The sequence below is a fragment of the Mustelus asterias genome, chromosome 21 (genome assembly GCF_964213995.1).
Source record: "Mustelus asterias chromosome 21, sMusAst1.hap1.1, whole genome shotgun sequence".
Taxonomy (NCBI): Eukaryota; Metazoa; Chordata; class Chondrichthyes; order Carcharhiniformes; family Triakidae; genus Mustelus; species Mustelus asterias.
In genome coordinates, this window is record NC_135821.1 from 75,946,269 (window position 1) to 75,972,816 (window position 26,548).

At 43.7% G+C, this 26,548-nt stretch overlaps 1 protein-coding gene across 2 annotated transcripts in view; it reads left to right on the forward strand.

Moving 5' to 3' along the window:
* The first annotated feature begins 4,529 nt into the window (after nucleotides 1-4,529).
* LOC144509426 (forkhead box protein O3-like) overlaps nucleotides 4,530-26,548 on the forward strand; it is a 199,147-nt gene continuing 177,128 nt past the window's right edge. Inside the window, exons 1-2 of one of the 2 annotated variants that reach the window (XM_078238296.1) lie at nucleotides 4,530-4,697; nucleotides 4,755-5,338. In XM_078238296.1, coding sequence (XP_078094422.1) covers nucleotides 4,913-5,338 — 426 coding nt within the window. In that variant the 5' untranslated portion in view covers nucleotides 4,530-4,697; nucleotides 4,755-4,912. Of the gene's footprint in view, nucleotides 5,339-26,548 lie in introns of both variants that reach the window. The other variant, XM_078238294.1, reaches the window with a different exon arrangement.

Below are 26,548 nucleotides of genomic sequence, written 5' to 3' on the forward strand. Positions count from 1 at the left end.
GGGCATTCGTGAGACCACATCTGGAGTACTGTGTATCGTATTGGTTACCTTATTTAAGGAATGATGTAAATACATTGGAAGCAGTTCAGAGAAAGTTTATCAGACAGACACCAGGAATGAGTGGGTTGTCTCATGAGGAAATGTTGGAGAGGCTGGGCTTGTATCCACTGGAGTTTAGAAGAGTGAGAAGTGACTTGATTGAAACATACAAGATCCTGACAGGTATTGACAGGGTGGACGTAGAGAGGGTGTTTCCTCTTATCAGAACGGGAGAGGGGGGGTGGGGGATCGCAGTTTAAAAATAACAGGTCGTTCATTTAAAATGGAGATGAGGCAAAATGTTTTCTCAGAGGGTCGTGAGTCTTTGGACCTCTCTTCCTGAAGAGGTGGTGGAAGCAGAGGCTTTAAATATTTTTAAGGCAAAGGTGATGGGTTCTCGGTAAGCCAGGGGGTGATAGATTGTAGGGAGGAGGCAAGATGCAGACTTGAGGAGAGAATGATGATATTAAATGGCGGAGCAGCTTGAGGGGCTGAATGGCCTACTCCTGCTCCTTGTTCATATGTTTGCATTTATTCAATTCTCCTTCTGCCTCCCTTTCAGGCAGTGCGTTCAGGTTTAGTACAAGTTGCTTTCGAAAAATTGTTTCTGGAGTTCTTTCATCAGTCACCTCAAGTCCGTGTTCCTTGATTATTGATCCATCAGCCACTATTCAACTCAATCTCCTTTTTAGCCCCTAATTTGCCCCACCCTTCCACTTGCTATTTATGTGTTTCTAAAAAACCTTTGGGTTCTCTTTTGTATGTTCACATATCCTCGTACACTCTCCTTGTCCTTCTTAGTCCCTTTCTTTTAAAATAAAATCTCTTCTGCACTTACTACATCAATAATGAAATACCTGGAACTAGAAGGCAATTATTTAATCAAAGTTTTGCATCTGATTAAATGATGGTAATACAGTCCACTTAGGGAGTATGGGTTGCTGTGGCAACCTTCACTTTTACACACGTTATAGTCTGGAACTGTGAATAGGCTCCAACATTTTTTCCACCACATAGCTGACCAGGAATCTCTCCCATGCTTACCGTCTGCCATTGGCATGTTTGGAAGGATTTGCAAGTTAACACTCAACCTGTTTGGCCAATTCCAAATGCACTTTCCTTAGCCATTGAGTCCTGGGGTGGGACCCAAACCCAGACCTTCTGGCCCAGAGGCAGGGATGCTACCCACTGCATTACAAGACCTCCATCTGGTTAAGCAGCTTATATTTATTAGCTGAACTCATGTTTAGGAGGTGGCCTTACATTTACTCCATGCTATTTGGAATATAGGGTGGCACAGTGGTCAGCACTGCTGCCTCACAGCAGCAGGTATGCAGGTTCAATTCCCGGCTTGGGTCACTGTCTGTGTGGAGTTTGCACGCTCTCCCTGTGTCTGCGTGGGTTTCCTCCGGGTGCTCCGGTTTCCTCCCACAATCCGAAAGACGTGCTGGTTAAGCGCATTGGTCGTGCTAAATTCTTCTTCAGTATATCCGAACCGGCACCGGAGTGTGTCGATTAGGGAATTTTCATAGTAATGTCCTTGCAGTAAGCCTACTTGTGACACTAATAAATAAACTTTTTTAAACTAAAACTTCAAAATATATAATGTATACATTTTCATTTGTACTTGGCTATTCAATTATTGGCCAGTTTATGTGTCAACTGTGGCCTTTGGAAAATTCCAAGCTATTGATTTGTATTGACTTCTGCAACTGGCTCTGTGCAATTAAGGAGGGATTTGATAGGATAGACATTGGGGAAATATTTCCACTAGGAGACTTGATAATCAGCAATAAACCTGCCACCAAATTTAGGAGACACGTCTTTACTCAGAATGTGGAACTCACAAGTACGTGGAGTAAACGAGGGAAATAGCACAGTTGCACTTAAGGAGATGCTAGATAGGTACATGAGACAGACAGGGATAGAAGGATATGCTGATATGTGATGGATTAAGTAGAATGAGAGGAGGCTCATGTGGAACATGATCACTGACATAAACCAGTTGGACCAAGTAGCCCATTTCTGAGCCATGAAATCTCTGTATTTTTATGCCATTACGACCTGTTGTTAAAAAGAGTCATGGTACTAATTCTCCAGATTATAATAAGTATTTTTATAAAGTACATGGGATTAGTGTGAACTTTAGTGGTCATTATTGTCGGTGCAGACTCGATGGGCCGAAGGGACTTTTCTACGCTGTATGACTCTATGACTCTACCTCATTGGTCAACGAATGTTAGATTTTTATATTTTACAAGTGCCTCACCCAAACTGTTCTGGGAAGCACAGTTCTATGGAGTTTTAGCATGAACATAGATAGTCTTATATCAGATCGTGTTAGCACATTGCACCATAAAGGTTTCAAACGCAAGCATATGAGAATTTTCAGACTCTCAATTATTGCTTACATAACACTTATAAATGTCAGTATCCAGAACCAATGTTTATGCCTCATTTGAGTCTAAACTCAATCTTTACTGCTCACTAATCACTGCCAAAATTAAATAAAATGTACCATGTACAGAATAGGGATAGATTTCGAATTCAATTAATCACCAGTGAAACTCACATTGTTCAACATTAAATTGACACATACCTCAACATTTGTGCTATAACTGACTTATTGGTTTTGTAAATGTTTTGTCAACATATGTTTTATGTTAACCACACATACTGTACAATATATTGTATTTGGAAAATGATTTCCGAACAAAAGATGTAAAATAGAATTCCTCAAGGAAAAAATACATTTAACAAAATACCAACCTGTTGCAGTGGGTCCTTTTGACGGCCCTAAAGGTTGACTTGAAATATTAAATATGTATACCTTTTAAAAGGAATCTTGTTTTGAGTCAAACAATATTTACATTGTGGAAACAATATGTGCTTTAAGTTCTGAGTTATTACGGAAAAGCAAAATTCATGTGTTGTCAAACAATACTTTATGAAAAAAGTATAGTGTCTTAAGTTTTTGAGTCACTATGAAAAAGTGCAGCTGACACAAAGCTATATCTTATAATAAAGGGTTGAAGTGTTTGATTTTGACTCCACTCTTAAAGTTACAAAGTCAATGCTCTGAGTGGACCGGGGGCACTCAGATCTATCTCCTGAGAATAGAATACCTACAATGCAGAAGCAGGCCATTCGGCCCATCAAATCTGTTCCGACTCTCTCCGATACAGCATCTTACCCAGGCCCTATCTCTGTAATCTCATGTATTTACCCCGCTAATCCCCTAACCTATGCATTTTGTGACACTAAGGGGCAATTTAACATGGCCAATCCAACTAACCTGCACATAGATCCATAGAAAAGTTACAGCAGAGAAGGAGGGCATTCAGCCCATCTTGTCCATGCCAGCCCGAAGACACCCAGGTGCCTTTTCTAAACTCACCTTTCTGCACCCGGCCCATAGCCCTGTAGCTTACAACATTTAAAGTGCAAATCTTTGGAGTGTGAGAGGAAACTGGAGCACCCATGCAGACTCGAGGAGAATGTGTAAACTCCACGCAGACAGTGACTGAAGTTGGGAATCAAACTTGGGTCTCTAGCACTGTGAGGCTAACTGCTGTGCCCAAAAACCAAATTCAAATTGAATCCTGTTCATGCTCCCAACAAGGGAGACAAACAAGATCCAAGCTGACAAGTTAAGGTATTGCACCCCATCCTGGGTTGGATCTAACAATGCTTGATCTTGGCACAGTATTTAGCACAGCTGCTTCACAGCTCCAGGACCTGGGTTTGATTCTGACCTTGGATCACTGTCTGTGCAGAGTTTGCATGTTCTCCCTGCGTCTGCGTCTCCGGTGCTCTGGTTTCCTCCCACGCTCCAAAGATGTGTGGGTTAGGTGTTTTTGCCATGCTAAATTGCCCTGTAGGTGTCAGGATGATTAGCAGAGTAAATACGTGGGAGCTAAGGGGTTAGGGTGGTATTGCTGTCGGTGCAGGCTTGATGGGCTGAATGGCTTCCTTCTGCATTGCAGGGATTCTATGATTTTGTGATTCTAAATTGCCCTTAGTGTCAGGGGGAATAGTAGGGTAAATATGTGGGGGTTACGGGGATAGGGTGGGATTGTTGTCAGTGCAGGCTGGATGGGCTGAATGGCCTGCTGCTGCACTCTCGGGATGCTCTGGGTGGCACGGTGGCGCAGTGGGGTTACGGGGATAGGGTGAGACCATTGTTGGTGCAGGCTGGATGGGCTGAATGGCCTGCTGCTGTATTCTCGGGATGCTCTGGGTGGGACATTGCAGAGCTGGAGGTTTTTGCTGTGGGTCAGCTTCAGCCTTTAACCGTATGACGTCAATAGAGGGGATTTCCTCCAGGCCCCGCCCCCGGATAATTTATGCAAGGCCCCGCCCAACCTGGAACAACGAGCAGCCAATGGGAGCGGGCGGGGGCGGGGCCGGCACTCGCTACACTGAGCGGGCGGCCAATGAGGAGGCGGCTGGCCGCACTGTGTCCATTCCAGGGGGAAGCACATGGGGAAGCGGCGTCTGCGAGTGACAGAGCCGCAGTGACAGCGGCAGCAGCAGCAGCTGGGGGTTAGGCACCGCTCCATCCACCCGGGGGCCAGGCACCGCTCCATCCACCCGGGGGCCAGGCACCGCTCCATCCACCCGGGGGCCAGGCACCGCTCCATCCACCCGGGGGCCAGGCACCGCTCCATCCTCCCGGGGGCCAGGCAGGCACTGCTTCATCACCCCGGGGCCAGGCACCGCTCCATCCTCCGGGACTCTCTCCCACACCCTCTCCCTCTGATGCTCCAGCTCCCCCGGCGCTGACAGCTGCCCGGGCACACTGATCCATCCTTCCCTCTCTCCTCCCTTTTCTCTCTCTCTCCTTCCTCCCTTCTCTCTCCGGCGGGGGGACATGGAAGAAGCGGTGGCCCCTCACCTTGACATCGACCCGGATTTCGAGCCGCAGAGCCGGCCCCGATCGTGCACCTGGCCGCTCCCTCGGCCCGATTTCCCGGGGGCTGAAGGCAAGGCGGAGGAGAACGGCGCCGGCAGCGAAGCGGCGGCGGGCACGGAGAACGGCGGCAGCGGGGTGAAGGCAGAGGCGAAGGTTCTCCCCACCATCCACTCTCCCCTCCGCCTGGGGGAGTGCAGCCAGCACCGCAAGAAATCCTCTCGCAGAAACGCCTGGGGTAACCTGTCATATGCGGATCTGATCACAAAAGCCATTGAGAGCTCACCCGACAAGAGACTGACCCTGTCTCAGATCTACGACTGGATGGTTCGCCACGTCCCTTATTTCAAAGATAAGGGGGACAGTAACAGCTCCGCCGGATGGAAGGTAAATGGATCATTCTTTGGGTGAATTTGCGGCTGTGACATCGCCTGTTGCATTGATTTTAAATCCCACCTCAACCAAATGACCAGGAGATGGCCGGGTGGTTACAATGTGAGTTTGACAGCACCCTGTAGGCGCTGGTTTCAGCCTGTGAATAAGTCAGAATTGACCCCAAGTGGATTTATTTTTGAATTTAGGGAGGGCATGTTTCCATGACAACTTCAAAGTTTATTTATAATGTTAGTCCACTCTCTCTTCCCCCCCGCCCCCCGACACACACACAGTTTAAATACACCCTGGGAACAGGTCAGTGCGCGATTACAGAGGAGGCGACTTGTTGAACGTTTTGTAGATGTGCAGAATCCGGAAACTTAAAAAGGAAAATCCTCCAAATCCCTGTCTGACTTAAAGACAGAAAGCTGCCAGTTAGCAACCTGGAGATAACTCCAGTGTTTTAGCGGAAATCTGGCAATTGCGAAGCACATTGCGCAATTCGGAGGCAGAAATCGCCACCCAACTATAGGCAGCGAGTCACTATCTGGAAAGCAAAGTCAAAAGGTTTAGAATCGTGGATGGATAGTGTTATTGTTCCACTAAAATGCACAGTGTGGTTGGTATCCTTCGGCAGCCTTTGCAGTGACAAAGGGATTCATTTTGTCTAACGCATTCATTCCTGAATGATGGATGTAATATTATCATCGTAAAAGAAATCAGGTGATACATGGCTGGATCACCAGTTTCGAGTTAACCCCTTTTTAGACAGCATCCTGCCTGCACAAGAATTCCAATTGGGGCAAATGTGATTGGCTCCGTTAAGACACAATTGCTGCTTCCCTCCTCTTGCCCTGGCCACCCCTTGGAGGACAGACAGCAGTGGACAAAATGCCAGAACCCCATGAATGTTTGGTGGGTACAATGAACTGATGTTTCGGAGAAGTTGTTGTCCAGGTGCTAGTGAGATACACGTTTGTAGTCAGCTTTCGTATCCCGTGATAGAGAATATTGGATGACCAAGGATGAATTACAGGCACATTTGTGGCCCCAAATTAAGCATGAGCCGAGGTGACAAGATATGGCTCAGTTATTCAAAATGATTGTCAGTTTTACATGGTGCATATATGTTTGGGTAAAGTGTGCGCAGTACACTTACTCCATCATTGTTTGATAGTTTAGTTAGGATGACTTGGCATGAATGATTATCGTTTTATAATTTGCCTTCTTTAATGTAACTAGTCCATAGACAAGATGGGCCGAATGGCCTCTTTCTGTAACGATTCTGAACTCTATATTGTCAATGCCTGGAGCCCCCCGACTACCTTCAAAAACCTCCTGAAACTCCTACCTCCCTGACCATGACCCCAGCGCCCATCTCTGGTACTTCCAAACCCTGGAGGAAATGCCTTGCTACACCAATGTTAAAGAAGCTACACAGATGCAAGTTTTTTTTAAAGGATAAGTTGATCCCCCAGGTTGACTGATGGCTACAGTTAAAAAGAAAGGGTGAATTGTGTCAGAGAATCAAGATTGCCCTGTCATAATAAATGGTGAGCTTTACTAAAATCGTTTTAGAATCGTTTTCAAAACCATTGGGGTGAAGATAATAAAGTGAGACACACAGATCATTCTCAAGACCAATTTGAACTTAAGTTGTTATAACCAAGATATGTATGTATGGGCTCAGAATTCAGTGATATGATTGTGCCTGGAATGGCACACATTAAAGTGTCAATGATCGAGCCTTATTTTAGGGAACTTCTGCAAATAATCTTTTTCTCATACCTGAATTAGTAATATAGTGTTGAGTAACTCAAATGACTCCAAAGAAACATCTTCAGTAAACCAGGGGAGGGTTACGAGCGCTGGGATGGAGAGTTGTGCTACATTGGCAAGGAATACTTTCAGAATTAGTCTATAAACTTAGTGCATTTTTAGCGTCTTCCTTGAAAATGATTGGTAGAATAACATACCGTTACCTCTATGTTAAAGAGCTCCTCTGAAATGCTAGCGTCTATTTTCTCAGACATAATTTGACACTGAAATCCTGAGAAATAAGAATATCTGCGTTGCACATAGGGAGGTGAACTCAGACCAGTACCTGTTACATCTCTAGATGGTGCATGGTGAGCAGAATAGCAGAGATGTGGTGTATCGAAACATACTTTGCACAAGTATTTGCCGGTAAGATTGAGTTGTGTTGAAAACATTAGCAGTTAGTTTGTGTGAGAACAGAAGGGATTCAGCAGGTCTGAGCTAAGGAGTTGGTGGTTTCATGTGTTGTGTTTTGTATTCCAAGCCACGATGGCTTGAACTATATTCCCATTATTTGAGCCCAGCCTCCAGATGGGGAAAGTCTCGGCTGTAGAGTTGTGGTTGTGTCGGCGAGAATTTGGATCTATTTTAATATAATTGAACAACCAAGAGAAATAATTGAACCCTACAGCCTGTGGGAACTGGATTTCCATCCACGTAGAGAAAGCTGGAGCACAGGGGATAATTATGTTAAACTCAACTCCTTTACATTGTTTAAATCAGTGAATAATTCAAGTCAGCACCCTGGTGATGTCATTAGGATTGACTTCATTTGAACAAAAAAATCTTTATTTAAAAAATCAACATAATTAGAAAATCAAGCAGGTATTCAAATTTACCATAATTGTTCAAAATGGTTTGAATACTAAAAGGGCTCCTGATAATGAAAGTTCTTCTTTAAGTGTTTCTTGAATGGACCCTACCTGGTACATTATTAAAAATCTGTGCCATAATTTGGCTACAAGAACTCCTCTCCAAATAGACCTGTTTGGGCGGCACGGTGGCACAGTGGTTAGTACTGCTGCCTCACATTGCCAGGGACCCGGGTTCGATTCCCGGCTTGGGTCACTGTGTGGAGTCTGCACGTTTTCCCCGTGTCTGCGTGGGTTCCCTCCGAAAGACGTGCTGGTTAGGTGCATTGACCCGAACAGGCACCAGAGTGTGGCGACTAGGGGAATTTTACAGTAACTTCATTGTGGTGTTAATGTAAGCCTTACTTGTGACTAATAAATAAATTCTAACTTAAAAACTTTAACTGTTTTAAATGAGTAAGGGTTTTATACTTACAAACTCTTTAAAAGTTGTTTTGCACAAAAAAAACCCGTGAACTCTTATTCAGAGTTTAACTCTAAGTTTGAAAACGTTGCAAAGTTTGGCTTTTCATTTCCAAAAATGGAAGTGTTGAACATTCAGTTTAATATGATGACTAGGCATTCCTTTTGAATCTAAACGGGGTTTAAATTTTCAAGCTTTATCTGACCTCTTTATTCAGCAATGTGGAAGAACACATACTGGTGTCCTCTGTGTGACCACTGGTCTGTGTAACGTAATGGTCCCTAATGAGATTGGAATATTATTTCAGCAATGTCTTGGCTGGCATTTAGTTGTAAGGGACTGAATTACAATCTTACTGGCTGGAAACATGCAGCAGTGGGGGGAGGAATCGAGACCATTCTGAGGACTAGAATACGTAGAGAATATAAATGTGTGTATTTAGATCGGTGGTTTGATCATTTTAAATGACAGAATGATTAGAGAATTGAGTGAACTGTTTGTTAGAACAAAGCTAAAATTCAATACAGTGTTGCAAAATATTTTTTTTAACCAAAAAGATCCCTCACTATGCGATCACCTGAACTGAACATTATGCAGAAATATGTGTTTACATTTTATTTATAGTTCTTCTCCACACATTTCTGACCTGATAAATCAATGTGTAAATGAGCCATCCAAACAGTCAATTCCTGCCTCGGCTCCCAATCAATGCTGAGTTATTTAATATAAAAGCAAATTACTGCGGATGCTGGAATCCGAAACAAAAACAGAAAGTGTTGGAAAATCTCAGCAGGGCTGACAGCATCTGTGGAGAGAGAATAGAGTCAACGTTTCGAGTCTGGATGACTATCGCTTTGGGCTCTAACAAAGGGTCATCCAGACTTGAAATGTTGACTGTATTCTCTCTCCACAGATGCTGTCAGACCTGCTGAGATTTTCCAGCACTTTCTATTTTTGTTTCTGAGTTATTTAATCTTAGCCAATGGGAGTTGGGGGCTCTACAACTAGTGGTGGTTTGGCTGGAAGTGGTGGGGAGGAGGGGCGGGGAAACCAGCTCAGAAACCCATATCTATTCAGTAATCCCTGTTGGAAACTACACACATTGGGATGAGAGGTTTCCTACGATGAGAGGCTAAATAACTTGGGCCAATAATCTCTCGTGTTTAGAAAAAAGAGAGGCAGCACAGTGGTTCGCTCTGTTGCCTCACAGCACCAGGGACCTGGGTTCAATTCTGGCCTCGGGTGACTGTCTGTGTGGAGTTTGTGTGTTCTCCCCGTGTCTGCCTGGGTTTCCTCCGGTTCTCTGGTTTCCTCCCACAGTCCAAAGATGTGTAGGTTAGGCGAATTGACCATGGTAAATGTGTGGGTTTATGGGGATAGGATAGGAAGGCCTAGATGGGATGCTCTTTTGGCGAGTCTGTGCAGACTCGATGGGCCAAATGGCCTCTCCTTGCCCTGTAAGGATTCTATGATCTTATTGAAACATACAGAATTCTGAAGGGACTTGATAGAGTAGGTGCTAAGAGATTGTTCAGGGAAACTAAAACACGAGGGGCGGAGAGGGGGGCACAATCTCAGGATAAAGGGACGGTCAATCAAGATTGAATTGAGACAAATTATTTCATTCAAAGGGTTGTGGATCTTTTGGAATTCTCTATCCTAGCGGGTTGTAGATGCTCCAATGCTGAATAAATTGGAGGCTGGGATAGACAGCTGGGATAGGCGGCACGGTAGCACAGTGGTTAGCACTGCTGCTTCACAGCTTCGATTCCCGGCTTGGGTCACTGTCTGTGTGGAGTTTGCACATTCTCCTCGTGTCTGCATGGGTTTCCTCCGGGTGCTCCGGTTTCCTCCCACAGTCCAAAGATGTGCAGGTTAGGTTGATTGGCCATGCTAAAAAAAAAATTGCCCCTTAGTGTCCTGAGATGCGTAGGGTAGAGGGATTAGTGGATGGATATGGGGGTAGGGCCTGGGTGGGATTGTGGTCGGTGCAGACTCGATGGGCCGAATGGCCTCTTTCTGTACTGTAGGGTTTCTATGAGATTCTATGAGACAGATCTTTGCTCTCTCAGGGCAATCCGGTGATATGGGGAATGGACAGAAAAATGGAGTTGAAGCCCAAGATTATATTGGTCTTCATATTGACTGATGGAGCAGTCTCAATGGGCCGTGTGGTTTGCTCCTATTTCTTGTGTTCTTATGCATACGCAAAGATCAAGGGAAGACAGGATTGGACAGCTGTCATGACTCAGTATGGTAACGAGTCAACTGGTATCACCATCTTGACTCAGAGGAGAATGGCCCTTGGAAGAGGAACTGGAGCTACTGAACCATACCAAGAGTCCATGCCTTCAGGAGCACAACATTTGTTCTGTTAAATGCTTTTCATCAGAAAAAAAAGCTATGCATTTTTAAACACCAAGATCATTTTCTACTCAATTTCAAGGTGATCTGTGCACCCGACTTCTAAGTCCCTTGAGAGCCTGGGAATACTTGCCAGTTCCAGACAACACAGTTCAATGGCGATTGGTATTAATTTCAATCCCATACATTTCAAATGTGGGTAATTGGAAATGTTCCAAATGGCAAATCAAGACGGGAATATACCTGCAGCAAACTGTGCTGTGACAGGGTTTGCTGATTTTAGTTTTAAAAGTTCCAGAAATTTATTGGGAGAAAGGTACGTTTTTAGATTGACTGGAGTGTGAAGGATTATGTTATAAAGCATTTTGAATGATATTTAGTGGGGCGTAATATTGTTTCAGCGGCTTTCTGAAATGGCTATATAACAATTTCATGAATAATTTAACCTAAACAAATTAAATCTTGAGAACTATTGTATTTTTAATGAGCTCCAGCTATTTCCTTCATGTTGTTTGAGGTGCCTGATTCCTGCTCTGTGTCATGCTGTGCAGCAGTGTAAGCGAGTCTAAGTTTCTCCAGTTGTAGGGGAACATCCACAATGAAATGATAAAAGCAAAGTGCTGCAAATGGTGGAATTCAGCAAGCCTCCTTCAACAACACCTTCCAAACCTGCAATATCAACCACCAAGCAGAGCAAGGGCAACAGGGGCATGGGAGTGTTACCATTGGAAAGTTCCCTTCCAAGTTACACACCACACTGACTTAGAACTATATCGCCGTTCCTTCATTGTCGCTGGGTCAAAACACCTGGAGCTAAAGCACAGTAAGTTACCTACACCAGCTAGGCTTCAGTGGTTCAAGAAGGCATCTCCCCATCAATCTTCACGCTGGCAATTTGGGATGGACAATAGTTGTTGGCCTTGCCAGTGACACTCACACCCTATGAAAGAATTTTTTAAAAAAAATTGAAACAGAGAGGGAGACACTCAGCCTGACCAACTTCACGCTTCCAGCATTTTGTGTTTTTTAGTTTTGTAATGCAAGTGAGATTCTCTCGCTGTTTACGCCCTTGGGATTTTCCTGTCCCGCTGCAGTGAACAGAGATTTGGCTAAGGGCCAAATTCTCCATCCTCTCTGGCAGTGGTGGAAGGCATGAATGGTTAGCTTCCAGTGATGGGAAGAATGACTACTGAGGTGAAAGATCTCGTGAGATTTTGTTTGCCTCATGTAACAACTAGGAGGAGATGCAGCAGTTTCTGGGGTAGATCTTGCTGGTCTGGGTGTATTGAGATGCCTGAATAAAGCAACTACAGGAAATTTAAACAGTGAGGAAAACAGATTATTATGGAAAGCCATACAGGAGATCCAATGGGTACATATTTCCCCCTTGCTTGATTTTTCTGTTTTTGCTGTGTCCAGGTGACCCAGTACTTTCACCTATAGGACGAGGGAAGTTCCAGACAAGGGAAACAGTGCTACTTTTTTTAAAAGATCCTTACATCGCTAATAATATTGTGCATAGTACATTCACCATGCTGAGTCAACAGACTAATGAGTTCCAGACCCACCCCAGAGACTTGAGCACATAACCAAGGCTGACACTTTTGAGGGAGCACCGAGGGACAGCTGTATTGTGACAGGTGTTGCCTACTAGACAACCTGTTAAAGTCATGCCCTGCCTGCTCATTCATGTGGAGTTACAGTATACCATGATATTATTTGTAGAAGAGTGCGATAAACTGACCAATCGTTGCCTCTCAACCAAGGCTGTGAAAACACAATATCTGGTTGTGTATATCATTGCTACTGGTAGCACTTTGCTGTATGCAGAGTAACTCCCTACATACAACAGGGAATACATTATTGATGAAGCACTTTAGAATGGCCTGGGGTCATGATAGGCACTATATAAATGAAAGTCCTTCCTTTCACTGGCAGTAATAGAAATAATAGTATAACCCCAGTTTCACTGTTATTTTAGAATTTCCTTCTTTGTTTAAAATTACTTTTTGGAAAAAGGATATAATGTCACCTCCCTCTTCTGAAGAGTGCTGCAATGTTCCCTATTTACAAATATCTCTTGCTGTAGTGGGTCTCAATACACCAGTTAGTCCTTCATCCTCTCACTCAGGTGATAATTGTCCACGCGCTGAGTTCGGGGTGGGTCAGCAGCAAGCCCTACCAGGCAGTGGAGGGTGGCGGGGAGCGGGTTACACACAGCCTACCCTTAGCCCATATCTACACACTTGCACTGTTCAGTTGGGTTGCTCCCTGAATGGTGTGTGATCCTGTTCAGTGTCAGGTCATTGACTGGAAAAGGATTAATGTGCAGTTAGGTGAGAACATTTGTCTAAATCGTACTCCATGAATTCACACTGAATGATCGATCTGCTGGCAATGAATGTTGCTTTATTCCTTTGTCTTTCAGATCATAGGTTTTCATTGATAGGTTGTTGCTGGTTGAATTGCAGTTTTAACAGTTCCACTGCTAACGACATCTATCACGGAATAAAATTCCTTTAACAAAGGGTCTATTTGCTGTCATACGTTTTGCTATTACTGTATGATATGCAGATTCACCTTTTGCCTGAGCACTCAGCATGCCAGATTATCCATATCACTGAATCGAATGCTGCATTATGTCTATATTTTTAACAATTAGTTCAGTATTGCTCATGTGCAATCGCTCGATTGGTAATAATTAAATAACACTCTAACTAACAAGTAGTTAGTGATGACTTTTAATTGATTTTCTACTGCCAACTGTAATTGCAAAGTGAATGAACACAAATGGATACACTAGTTCAACTGTAATGTGAGAGAACCCACATTTAATGTCAATTCTCAATAGACATACAAATCTATTAAACCATAAAGTGCCAAAGACTAGGGAGTGTAACATATGCGCAAAGAGAATCTTGAGATTTCGCTGCCAAGCTAGCATTAAATCAGAGACTTTGTGCATGTGGTGCCATTGAATGCCAGATCTGACAGTAATGCATAGTGAAGGACATACTTTCCCTGGAGAGAGTGCAATGAAGGTCTATTAGACTGATTCCTGGGATGAAGGGAATGTCCTTTGAGGAGCGATTGAGTGGGCTAGGCCTACATTCCCTGGATTTCAGAGGAATGAGAGGTGATCTCATTGAAGCATATCAAATTCTTAAGTGGCCAGAAGGATAGATGTGGAGAAAATGTTTCTCCTGACTGGGGAGTCTAAAATACAAGGACACAGTCTCAGAATAAGGGATCGGCCACTTAGGATTGAGATGAGGAGAAATTTCTTCACTCCTTTGATTCTTTAAGAATTCTCTACTTGCGAATGCTTAATCATTGGGCATATTCAAGACAAAGGTGACAGACTTTTGGGAATTAAAGGAAATGGAGGCAGGAAACTGTAGTTGAGGTAGAAGATAACTCATGATATTATTGAATGGCTGATCATGCTCGAAGGCCAAATGGTCTACTCCAGCTCCTATGAATGCTAATTATCTGTAACCAATCAATGTAATGATTGGCAGACATTGTTAGCCCACAGCATTAACCTATTCCTTTTATATCCATATAAGTCAAGGCCAGAAGATGAGTCTTTTGTTGTGATTCTATCCAATACAAAACGAGTCTGGATAATTAATCTTCTAATTAATTAGCAGACATCTTACTGCTGCAAAAGATGCCTTAATTTGATTTTGATTGATATTAAACTCTTGCATCTCCCTCAACAATGTTGCAAGAGCAGTTGGTGCCCAAAATGAACATTTCCCATTGGATCGACTCCCTGCCATTCTCCACAATATGGAGAATCTGGGATTCCAAATAGTGTCTGCAGCCAAGAAGAACTGATAGGGAGGCAGAGCTGCTGGGAACTGTGAGTAATAAGCAGTGAATGATTGGTGAGGATTGTCAGCATTCTTGAGTACCATCTAGATGAGGAGCAATGTTGAGAGTTCAGATGGCAAAGTCCTCTCCCTCTCCATTTAGTTAGTCTGGTTTCCTCATAAAGAAGTAAAGTATGCTGTAAAGTACATCATTTCCCTCTTTAATTGGGTTGCAAGAAAATAATTCTATCAGAAGGACAAATAGAGATTTAATGTAAGCCTTGAGTGGGGGAAGGGGCAACAAATGATGCAAAATGGAATGAAGCCACTCTGATAAAATCCACTGTATCAATAAAAGGAATGATATATGCCGTGGAAACCATTTCGAAGCTGGAGTCTTGTCCCAATTCAAATGGTTGTAAACTACATAAGTCTCATTTGAGTGATTCATGATGTTCCGAATGAGATAATGCCTTGTAATCACTCCTAGTTATCCATTATTCTCCATTTAAACTCTGTTGACAGATACAGCAAAGGCCAGCCTCAGTACATCCAGGTTGCTTGCGGTAAATTATGCATTTAGGTCACTGACCTCAAAGACAGCAGCTGGGACCAGTTAACAAATGGATTTTTACACTTTGTTTTACTGTCCTTATCTTTGCCAATATCGACTTTAATGTCTCCATGGAATCATAGAAAGTCAGAACACAGAAGGAGGCTATTCAGCCCATCATATATGTGCAACTCTTTAAAAGAGCTATCCAATTAATCCTATGGCCTGCTCTTTTTTTTACAAAGCCTTGTAATTTTATCCATTCCAAATACTTATCCAATTTCCATTTGAAAATTGCAATTGAATCTGTTTCCACCAGCCTTTCAGGCAGGAACATTTGAGATCATAACAACTCACTGTGTAAATCTTTGTCTCAGTTTATCTCTGGCTCTTCTGCCAATTACCAAAAATCTGTGTCCATTGATTGGCTATTGACTCTACTGCTCCCTATCAAACAAAACTGATCATGATTTTGAACACCTCTATCAAATCTCTCCTTAACCTTCTCTGCTTTAAGAAGAATAACTCCAACTGCACATAAATAAAGGCCAGCATGTGGTGGTTCATGCTGGCGGGACTTTCCCATCCCGCTGCAGTGAAGGGAGATTTGGCTGGGCACCAAATTCCCCAACATCGCTGCAGCGGGAACGTGGCGTGAACGGCTGGTAAGATCGCGCCCAAAGTCTTTCATCCCTGGTATCAATCTCGTAAATCATCTCTGCATCCTATCTGAGGCCACAACATCTCTACCATAATGCCCAGAATTGGGCTTAAGGCTTCATCTGGGCCTACTGTGTGTTCTATAAAGGGTTAGCACAATTTCATTGCTTTTGTACTACGAACGCCGAGGATCCCGCATACCTTTTCAAATGATTTCACAACTTGACCTGCCACTTTCAAAGACATTTGTACACATAAATCCAAGTCTTTTTGGAGAGGATTTTGTGTCCTTGTTTTGCCACGGGAGTAAATGGCGACAGGGGTGCAATATCTTGAGAGGCCAAAAACAAGATCTCATGATGCAATTGTCCCTGTAACCTCCCCCCCATCCCCCTGACAATGACATGATGGGGTTCTTCGCACCATGCAATGACGGGAACCCCATTTAAATACATTTTAATGTCATTTAGTGGGCTTCCCTGCTGTATCGTATCCCCACATTCAGGTCTCTCCCTTTGCCGACATGACCTTACTTTGTCAATGCTTACAACAAGTCTGGACCAACGTGAACCTGGCGTAGAGAACAAGCAAAGGGCAGTGCCTAGGGGCATCTCTGAGGCAGAGCCAGAAGGCTTCCTTTGGGGAGGTTCATGGGGACGGGGTTCTGTGTGTCCATTGTGGGGGTGGGAGTGTTCCCTGTGTCGGGGGGAGGGGTGGAGTTCCTTGTGTTTGGATTTCCCCTGTGCATACGGTGAGGGGTGCAGTCGCGTGCGTGCGTGCGTGGCAGGGAACATGCTGCTTTTCCTGCCTAAGACAACACTTTGAAAGGAAAACGGAGAATTGCCGCATTTCCAGTTGAAGCATTCAGTTTAGCTTGCCTTGCCTCATTCTTCCGATCAGAATAAATCACTTTGCATTAAATTTCATCTGCCATGTGTCTGCCCTTTTCATCAGCCTGTCTACGTTTTCCTGAAGTGTATAATCTCCTTCTCAATGTTAGCTACATTTCTGAGCTTTGTGTCATCTGCAAATATCGTTGTAAATATTTCCTGTGTTCCCACATCCAGATCATTGATATGTATCAAAAAGAACAGTGCTTCCTTCATCCACTCCATTTGGACACCACTACCGACTTCCCTCCAGTCTGAAAAACTACCATGCTTTTTCTTAGTCAATTTTCTGTCCATGCTCCCATTATTCCTTTAATCCCATGGGCTTCAGTTTAACTAACAAGTCTAATCTGTGATACACCTTTGAAAGTCCATATAAACAATATCAACCACGCTACCATCTCCAATTCTCTCGGATATATATCACTCAAATTGCCCCACCAGTGACGGTAGGCCTGTAGTTGCCTGCTTTATCTTGCTCCTAATTTTTGAATGTACCATTTGCAATTCTTAAGTCCTCTGACCCTATTTTAATATTTAAGGAGGATTGGAAGATTGTGGCCAGAGACTCCATGATTTCCACCTTTACTTTCAGTCATCCAGGATACATTCCATTCTACTTTGAGAGCTGCCAAACTCTTCTTTATCTATTTTTATCCTATCCAATTTCTCTACCACCTCTTCCGTTACTATGACATTGCCAGCATCCTTTTCTTTGGTGGAGACAGATGTGAAGTATTCATTTAGTACCTCAACCACTTCCTATTTCCACTCAAGAAGATCTCGCTTTTGGTTTTTAATTGGCCTCTCTATTCCTTGACTACCCTTTAACTAATCATGGAAATCATGGAACCCTACAGTGCAGAAGGCGGCCATTCGGCCTAGCGAGTCTGCACCGACCACAATCCCACCCAGGCCCTATCGCCATAACCCCACGCATTTACCCTAGCTAGCCCCCCTGACACTAACGGGCACCAACAAACTACTTGTATGTCTATAAAAATCTTTGGGTTCCCTTTTATGATATCTGGTAAGCTAATCTTATACATGTTCTTTGCCCCTCTTAATTCCTTGTTCATGCCTTCTCTCTGCTTTTTATATTTAGTTTGGCTCTCTGCTGATTATGAACCTGACATTTATCATTAACCTTTGTTTTATTTTCTCTCTACATGTTTAGACATCCAGGGAATGGTTGCTTTGAATATCCATTACCCTTTGTAGGAATGTGTCTATTTTGTAGTTGAACAATCTCCTCTTTGAAGGTCTCCCATTACTCATTTATTGTTTTACATGTCAATCTTTGATTCCAACCAGCCAGATACATTTTCTACTCTGGAATTATCCCCCTTCCAGTTCCATTGGTCCTTGTCCTTTTCCAGAACTAAGCTTAATGACATGATCACCAGTTCTCAATGCTCTCCCACGGAAACATCCTCCACTTCATTCCCTGGAAATAGATCCAGCTCTGCTTTCTTCCTCATTGGGCCGGAAACATACAGATCAAAATAGTCTTCATACTCATAGGGAGGAATTCCTCCTCCGCTTTGTCCTTTACACTGTTATTCTCCCAGTTAAATACTGTTACTTAACTGTTTATAATGATGGTCGCCATTGCTAACAGAACTGCATCTGCAAGATTAACGAAACAATAGGTATTTGCTCCTTGGGGTTTCCATTGATCAGGAACTCAATTGGACTCACCACATAAACACAGTGGCTACAAGAGCAGGTCAGAAGATAGGAATACTGAGGCGAGTAACTCACCTCCTGACTTCCCAAAGCCTGTCCACTATCTACAAGACACATGTCAGGAGTGTGATGGAATATTCCCCACTTGCCTGGATGGGTGCAGCTCCAACAACACTCAAGAAGCTCAACACCATCCAGGACAAAGCAGCCCGCTTGATCGGCACCACATCTACAAACATTCAATCCCCCCCCACCACCGACGCTCAGTAGCAGCAGTGTGTACTATCTACAAGATGCACTGCAGCAATTCACCAAAGATACTTAGACAACACCTTCCAAACCCATGACCCCTTCCATCTAGAAGGACAAGGGCAGCAGATACATGGGAACACCACCACCTGCAAGTTCCCCTCCAGGCGGCACAGTAGCACAGTGGTTAGCACTGCTGCTTCACAGCTCCAGGGTCCCGGGTTCGATTCCCGGCTCGGGTCACTGTCTGTGTGGAGTTTGCACATTCTCCTCGTGTCTGCATGGGTTTCCTCCGGGTGCTCCGGTTTCCTCCCACAGTCCAAAGATGTGCGGGTTAGGTTGATTGGCCAGGTTAGAAATTGCCCCTTAGAGTCCTGGGATGCGTAGGTTAGAGGGATTAGCGGATAAAAAAAAGGGATTAGCGGGTACGGCCTGGGTGGGATTGTGGTCGGTGCAGACTCGATGGGCCGAATGGCCTCCTTCTGCACTGTAGGGTTTCTATGATTCTAAGCCACTCACCATCCTGACTTGGAAATATATCGCTGTTCCTTCACAATCGCTGGATCAGAATCCTGGAATTCCTTCCCTAATGGCATTGTGGGTCAACCCATAGCACGTGGACTATAGCGATTCAAGAAGGCAGCTCACCACCACCTTCTCAAGGACAGCTAGGGATGGGCAATAAATGCTGGCCAGCCAGTGACGCCCATGTCCCACGAATGAATGAAAAAATATATTTGTTTACTCAGTTCTCAAGAGGTTTAAAATCAATAGAAAGCACACCAGGTAAAAAAAATGTTCTTTTTTGTGATCGACACTTGAACTTTATAAATTTCTGTAATGCATTTTCTTGATGTAATTTGTTTTCCGAAAGTTGCGAAAGTGGTGTTTGTTCATGTTGATCTCGCCACCAATCTATGCACCATTCTGACTAGTTTGACTTGAGTCTGATAAAATAACTCTAAACTAAAGTATAAATGGGTGGTAAATCTCATTATCTTTTCACTTTTATCTGAAGAATTTGCTGTTCTTTGTTGTAGTCAATCTTGAAGGGAGCAAAATGATGATCTTGAAAGGAGGCAGATAAAATGAGATTGTGCTCGACTACCAAATGATTAAATCAAAAACTGAGTGCCCTTTGCGGAATACTATCAGGGTGGAAAGAGGAGATGTTGTATTTCTCAACCACAGCGCGGTGGACTCCTAGCTGCTGGATGAACTAAACGAACTTTGATGGTAAAGGAAATCTGGTCTTAATCTAGCACTCGCTCAGCAGCTGAAGATTTCTCTGGAGTTTCGAAGAATGAAACATGATCTCATTGAAATGTGTGACATTCATGGAGCCATTGACTGTTTAGATGCCAAGAGGCTGTTTTTCCCTTGTTGAAAAGTCTGGAACTAGGGATCAGTGTATCAGAATACAGAGACTGAATTAATTTCTTTATTCAGAGGGTTCTGAATCTTTGGACTTCTGCTCTCCTACTCCTATTCCGAATGTTTCTATGATTTGGAGATGGACATTGGCATGTAGGTGTGTAACCCTTGACTGTGCTAAGAAGGTCTTTTATCAGATGGGTAAATTGCAACTGAGCCGTAATATCTGCTCATAATTTTAGCATAGGGCATAGTATGGTGATTTCATAGAATCATAGAATCCGTACAGTACAGAAGGAGGCCATTTGGCCCATTGAGTCTGCACCGACAACAATCCCACTTTATCCCAGTAACCCCACATATTTACCCTTCTAATCTCCCTGAAACTAGGGTAAATTTAGCATGGCAAATCCACCTAACCTGCACACCTTTGGACTGTGGGAAGAAACCGGAGCACCCGAAGGAAACCCATGCAGACACGGGGAGAATGTATAAACTCCACACAGACAGTGACCCAAGCCGGGAATTGAACCCGGGTACCTGGCGCTGTGAGACAGCAGTGCTAACCACTGTGCCACCGTGCCACCAGATCAAGAATGATCAAACCTCCCCACCCTAATGCAAGGGAACTGAGGCCAATTATAATGCCTGATACCTTTTTGATCGAGTTAAGCTAGCTCAGTACAGTCAGAGAATTGACTGTGAGACCAGCCTGATCTGTGGGGGTTGATGAGAAGGTTGCTCGAGCACCACGGAACACACCTGGGATTTGTCCAACGCTGACTCTTTCATGGCGATTGTTGAACACAATTCACTGTGCATTTTGTAAAAGGATGCTCCCTGCTATCTTTTAGAATGAACAGTCAATTCCAGTGTAGATCAGCATTTGCCGAATGACGTGACAATCCCATTTAAATTGGGCATCATATTTCTAACAGGAGTCTTGCAGTACATCCAAAAAGCAGGAGGCTCGCAGCCAAATAAACTGAATCCGATTGTGGTTTTGGCAAGTGATCACATTCTCCCACCCAAAATGCAAATAAAAGCACTTAAATGTAGGCAATGCACTGAACAACTTCTAAATGCAACATGCGCAGCTATAACTGTTACCGTACAGTCATTCTCCTCACCAAATGCCTTCATTAAAGGGGCAATCCTATTCTCGAAACTGGGCAGCTGCAGAAACTGCTGGCAAGACGATTTCATCAATGACAATAACAAGCAAGACATGGCAATCATACTGCTATTGTGACTTCACAATAAACCTATCCGTAATTCAGTGCAGAATTATGGGTCATTTTAAGTTAATTTGCTGGATGGGGAAACGAGGCAGGTGTAGGTTGGATGTCACTTTTTTACTCTTGCCTCATTTTACCCTCTGTTAACATTAATGAAGAGTTAAATTGACCGGGGTGTAAAATGATGAGTTCGTTAAATGACCCTGTAAAGAGGCTACGTATATTAAAATGCTAATCTGTTAATATCTTAAGCAGCGTCATATGTATTCTCGTACTGGGGAAGTACAGTCAAAAATCCAATTACCTGCTGCTTTTAATCAAAGACTTTGATCTAAACTTGGTTGGGGGAAACTTTCTCATTGTCAACTCAGACAATTACAGGATTGAATTCATTCTACACGGATACGGGACTTAATAAAGTCTCATTTTATTCAGCAATTTCTCTACTCCAGTCCACTACCTTATCTATGTGATGTCACGATAACCATTGCGGAAGCTGAATCATCAGATTAATTCTTTACAATGTTTCCCTCAGCAGCATTTGCAAACGTAAAGGAATTCAAACCAGGTTTCTTTGCCTACTCTTCCTCTTACTCAGTGATAAACATTGCAGGGGACATCTGCTTTATTCTATTTCTAACCAGGATGTGTCGAACACACTCACTTGTGAATTTGAAGGTGTTACTCATATGTTGAATACAACTAACAATCTCTTACATTTTCAGTTATCTCTATTTAGTCTTCTCTCCTCTCTGTGTGTTTTCCCCCTCTCTCCTCACTATGCAAACTCTCTCCTCCCTGTGAGCGGCAGGGTGGCACAGCGGGTTAGCATTGCTGCCTCACAGTGCCAGGGACCCGGGTTCGATTCCAACCTCGGGTCACTGTCTGTGTGGAGTTTGCACATTCTCCCCGTGTCTGCGTGGGTTTCCTCTGGGTGCTCTGGTCCAAAGGTGTGCAGGTTAGGTTGATTGGCCATGCTCAATTGACCCTAGTGTCAGGGGGATTAGTAGAGTAAATATGTGGGGTTGCGGAATTTGCCTGGGTGGAATTGTGGTCGGTGCAGAGTTGATGGGCCGAATGGCTTCCTTCTGCACTGTAGGGATTCTGTGAGCCCTCTCTCTTCACCACGTGGCTTCTCTCCTCACTGTGTATTTTCCCCTTTACATCATAGTAGATTCTCCATCCCTCCCTTGTGTCTCTTCCTTGCTCCGGACATTTGCATCCTCACTGTGTTATCCTTCTCCTCAATGTAAACCCCTCTACATTACCATAATTTCTGGATCCTTCTTGTACATGGCATGGTGTCAATTATATATGACGTGAGTGCTAAATTTATGGTCATTAACTGAGGTTTTGCTTATGCTCCTATACATAGGAACAGATTGAAATTGTGGTTGTTGGGTTTGGAAGTACATGTTTGTAATATGTATCTCTTGTAAATAAAATCTTATAAAGTTTGTAAATATTAGGCTTCAGTTTTTTAACTTTAATCACCTGACTTCCTGGGGGTAACACGTGGGGGTAAATGTTCCTGTCCTGGCCACCACAGGATTCATTGCAGGCGGGATGGAAAAATTTGGTGGACCATTTAAAGGGCCATTGACCTCGGGCAGTCTTGGAGAGGGTGTGACTGGAAAATCCCGTCCGCGGCATCAAACTAAATAGTAAATGTGCAAATTTGTTCATCAAACAAATGTACCTGAAACCAAAAGAGAAAATGCTGGAAAATCTCAGCAGGTCTGGCAGCATCTGGAAGGAGAGAAAAGAGCTGACGTTTCGAGTCCAGACGACCCTTTGTCAAAGCTGAAAGGCGTAGAAAGTGGGAGATATTTATACTGTGGAGATGCCGGCGTTGGACTGGGGTAAACACAGTAAGAAGTTTAACAACACCAGGTTAAAGTCCAACAGGTTTATTTGGTAGCAAAAGCCACACAAGCTTTCGAGGCTCTGAGCCCCTTCTTCAGGTGAGTGGGAATTCTGTTTGTGAATTCTGTTTGTGAGTGGGAATTCTGTTTGTGAATTCTGTTTGTGAACAGAATTCCCACTCACCTGAAGAAGGGGCTCAGAGCCTCGAAAGCTTGTGTGGCTTTTGCTACCAAATAAACCTGTTGGACTTTAACCTGGTGTTGTTAAACTTCTTACTAAGATATTTATACTGCAGGGTGAGGGAATGAAAGATGAGTCATAGCCACAGAAACCAGGGAAACCAGTTAATAGCTGTCCATAGAGAGAATAAAGGGTGTGAATAGCCAAACGGCAGAGAAGCTAAAATGAAAATGTTGGGAGGGTGGAGGAAAATGGATGGGACAGAGGTAAGATTTAGAAAAGGAGAAGCAAAGGGGGAGAAAAGGTAAGGGGATAAGTAGGGGAAAACAGGGGGAAGAAAAATGAATAAAGACAATAAAGAAATAAAAGGTAGAGAACAGTAAAAAATGTACCCGAATGTGGTCTCTAAAAATTAAACTCTTTGCATTGCCTGAAGCGGTCGTATTAATGAAATGTAGAAACCATTCTTCTCCAGTAATCATTGAGTGTCACCAAATGAGAAATAATGCAGTAAATAGTTTAGCTCCTGTGTATATCCCTAAAACAGTCATGTAGAAAGTCATTTAAATTTTTAATAGGTGTATGACTGCAGTGTGTACCATCCAAAAGTTGCACTGTACCAACTCACCTCTTTGACAGGATCTTCCAAAACTACAGCCTCCACCACCTAAGGAATCAACTAATCCTTTCCTTTCCAGATCCCAGCATCTCATTCACATCTCTCTTCCCAGACATACATCCTGCCGTGTTTTGAGCTGATGTATACTGTCAATATCAGTGTCTTCTGCATTGCATACCGCTGTGAAAGTGAAAGAAGGAAAAATAAAAACTCGATATCATGCCTTTCACAACTATGGCGCATCCCAGAGTGCTTTCCAGCCAATGTAGTGCACAGCAAGATCCCACAACAGCAATGTGATCATGACTAGACAACCTGTTTTTTGTGATGTCGAATGAGGGAGAAAGGAACACCCTGAACTCCAAATTCTGTCAGGAGATCTTTTACTTACATCTGAGAGGCTGGATACACTTTTAATTTGTCATCCGAAAAATGGCATTTCTGACAGTGCAGCACTCCCTCGGTACTGCACCAAAGTGTTATCCTAGATTTGTCTGTGCTCAAGTTCCTTTCCCCCTTCTAACTTTAATTTTAATTTGTGCCGTCTGGTCTTCAAGCTCTTCTCCACAGTGAAAGATTTGTCTGTATGTAGTAATGCCAATTAGAGGGAGTGTATTCCATCTGCAAATGTAGGCTGGAGTTCTCCGGCCATTCACGCCCCGCTGTCGCTGCCAGTGAATAATTTGGCGCTCAGCCAAAACTTTGTTCACTGCAGTGGGAATGGAGAATCCCAGCTGCCGGCTTGGTCAGCGAATTATAGAATCTCTACTGTGCTGAAGGAGTTCATTGGCCCATCGAGCCTGCACCAACAACCATCTCACCTGGACGCTATTCCCATAACCCCACGTATTTATCCTGCCAGTCCTCCTGACACTAAGGGGCAATTTACCATGGTCAATCTACCTAACCCCCACACCTTTGGACTGTTGGAGGAATGATGTGGTCTGTGTCGATATGCGCGATCGCTGCAAGAAAGGATGTCCCGAGGCATGGTACATTGGGGAAACTATGCAGACGCTGCGACAACGGATGAATGAACACCGCTCGACAATCACCAGGCAAGACTGTTCTCTTCCTGTTGGGGAGCACTTCAGCAGTCACGGGCATTCGGCCTCTGATATTCGGGTAAGCGTTCTCCAAGGCGGCCTTCGCGACACACGACAGCGCAGAGTCGCTGAGCAGAAACTGATAGCCAAGTTCCGCACACACGAGGACGGCCTCAACCGGGATATTGGGTTCATGTCACACTATTTGTAACTCCCACAGTTGCGTGGACCTGCAGAGTTTCACTGGCTGTCTTGTCTGGAGACAATACACATCTTTTTAGCCTGTCTTGATGCTCTCTCCACTCACATTGTTTCGTTTCTTAAAGACTTGATTAGTTGTAAGTATTCGCATTCCAACCATTATTCACGTAAATTGAGTCTGTGTCTTTATAAGCTCTGTTTGTGAACAGAATTCCCACTCACCTGAAGAAGGGGCTAAGAGCTCCGAAAGCTTGTGTGGCTTTTGCTACCAAATAAACCTGTTGGACTTTAACCTGGTGTTGTTAAACTTCTTACTCTGTTGGAGGAAACCAGAGTACCTGGAGGAAACCCACGTAGACATGGGGAGAATATGCAAACTCCACACAGTCACCCAAGGCTGGAATTGAACCCGGATCCCTGGCGCTGTGAGGCAGCGGTGCTAACCACTGTGCCACCGTGCCATCTCTATAGGTCGGAGAAACTGGCCTCTATGCTCTTGTTTTTCTCTTCCACTATCAAACCATCTGCTGTTGTGTCATGTGGGAGTTAGAATCCAAGAAGACCTTGGCAAAAGTGAGGCATGTTTCTTCAACCTCGTAAAACAATTATACACGATTAAAACTGACCAAATGAGGTCCCGAAAGTAAGTGGGTGCATGTCATTGTGAATCCAGAGACAGTTACACTTTGAAAAGTGAAATAAATGGAGTAGATGTGAATTTGAGAACCGCAAACCTCCTTCAGTACTCACAGGCTTACAAGGAATCAGCCGCGCTGTCAATGGAAATCATTGTTATCAGAGTGAACAAAACTCCACATGACAACATTCCTTTGATTGTGATAATGATTTCATTAGATTTTTCATTTGTATTCTGATCTGCAGCAAACAACAACTGAAAATTGAGGATCCAGTTCAGCAAAGCAACTGCGTTTTCTGCATTGATATATATCGATTATGGGCAGATATAGTACTTTCCTCTTTTGTACCAAGGAAATGCTATTTTATGTTTCATATTAAAACTCACTGTGAGGGACTTCATTCCGTGTCATACTCACTGTGCAGTTAAGCCCCAAGAAGACACTATATTATGTCTCTGTTGAAGAGGTGCAAAATGGGTGTTAGTTGTATTGGTTGATGTGACAAAGGTAGCATGCAGCTCTAGATTGCCGACTCCAATATCATTATTTCAAAATCAGTTCTCCAAGAAGAAGAGGCTATGAGCACAGCCTGAGCTCTTTCTAACTGAAGGTAATTTGAAATACTAATCCAAGACATGTTTCTTAGAATCCCTACAGTGCAGAAGGAGGCCATTCGGCCCATTGAGTCTGCACCAACCACAATCCCACCCATGCCCTATCCCCATAACCCCATGCTTTATTCTG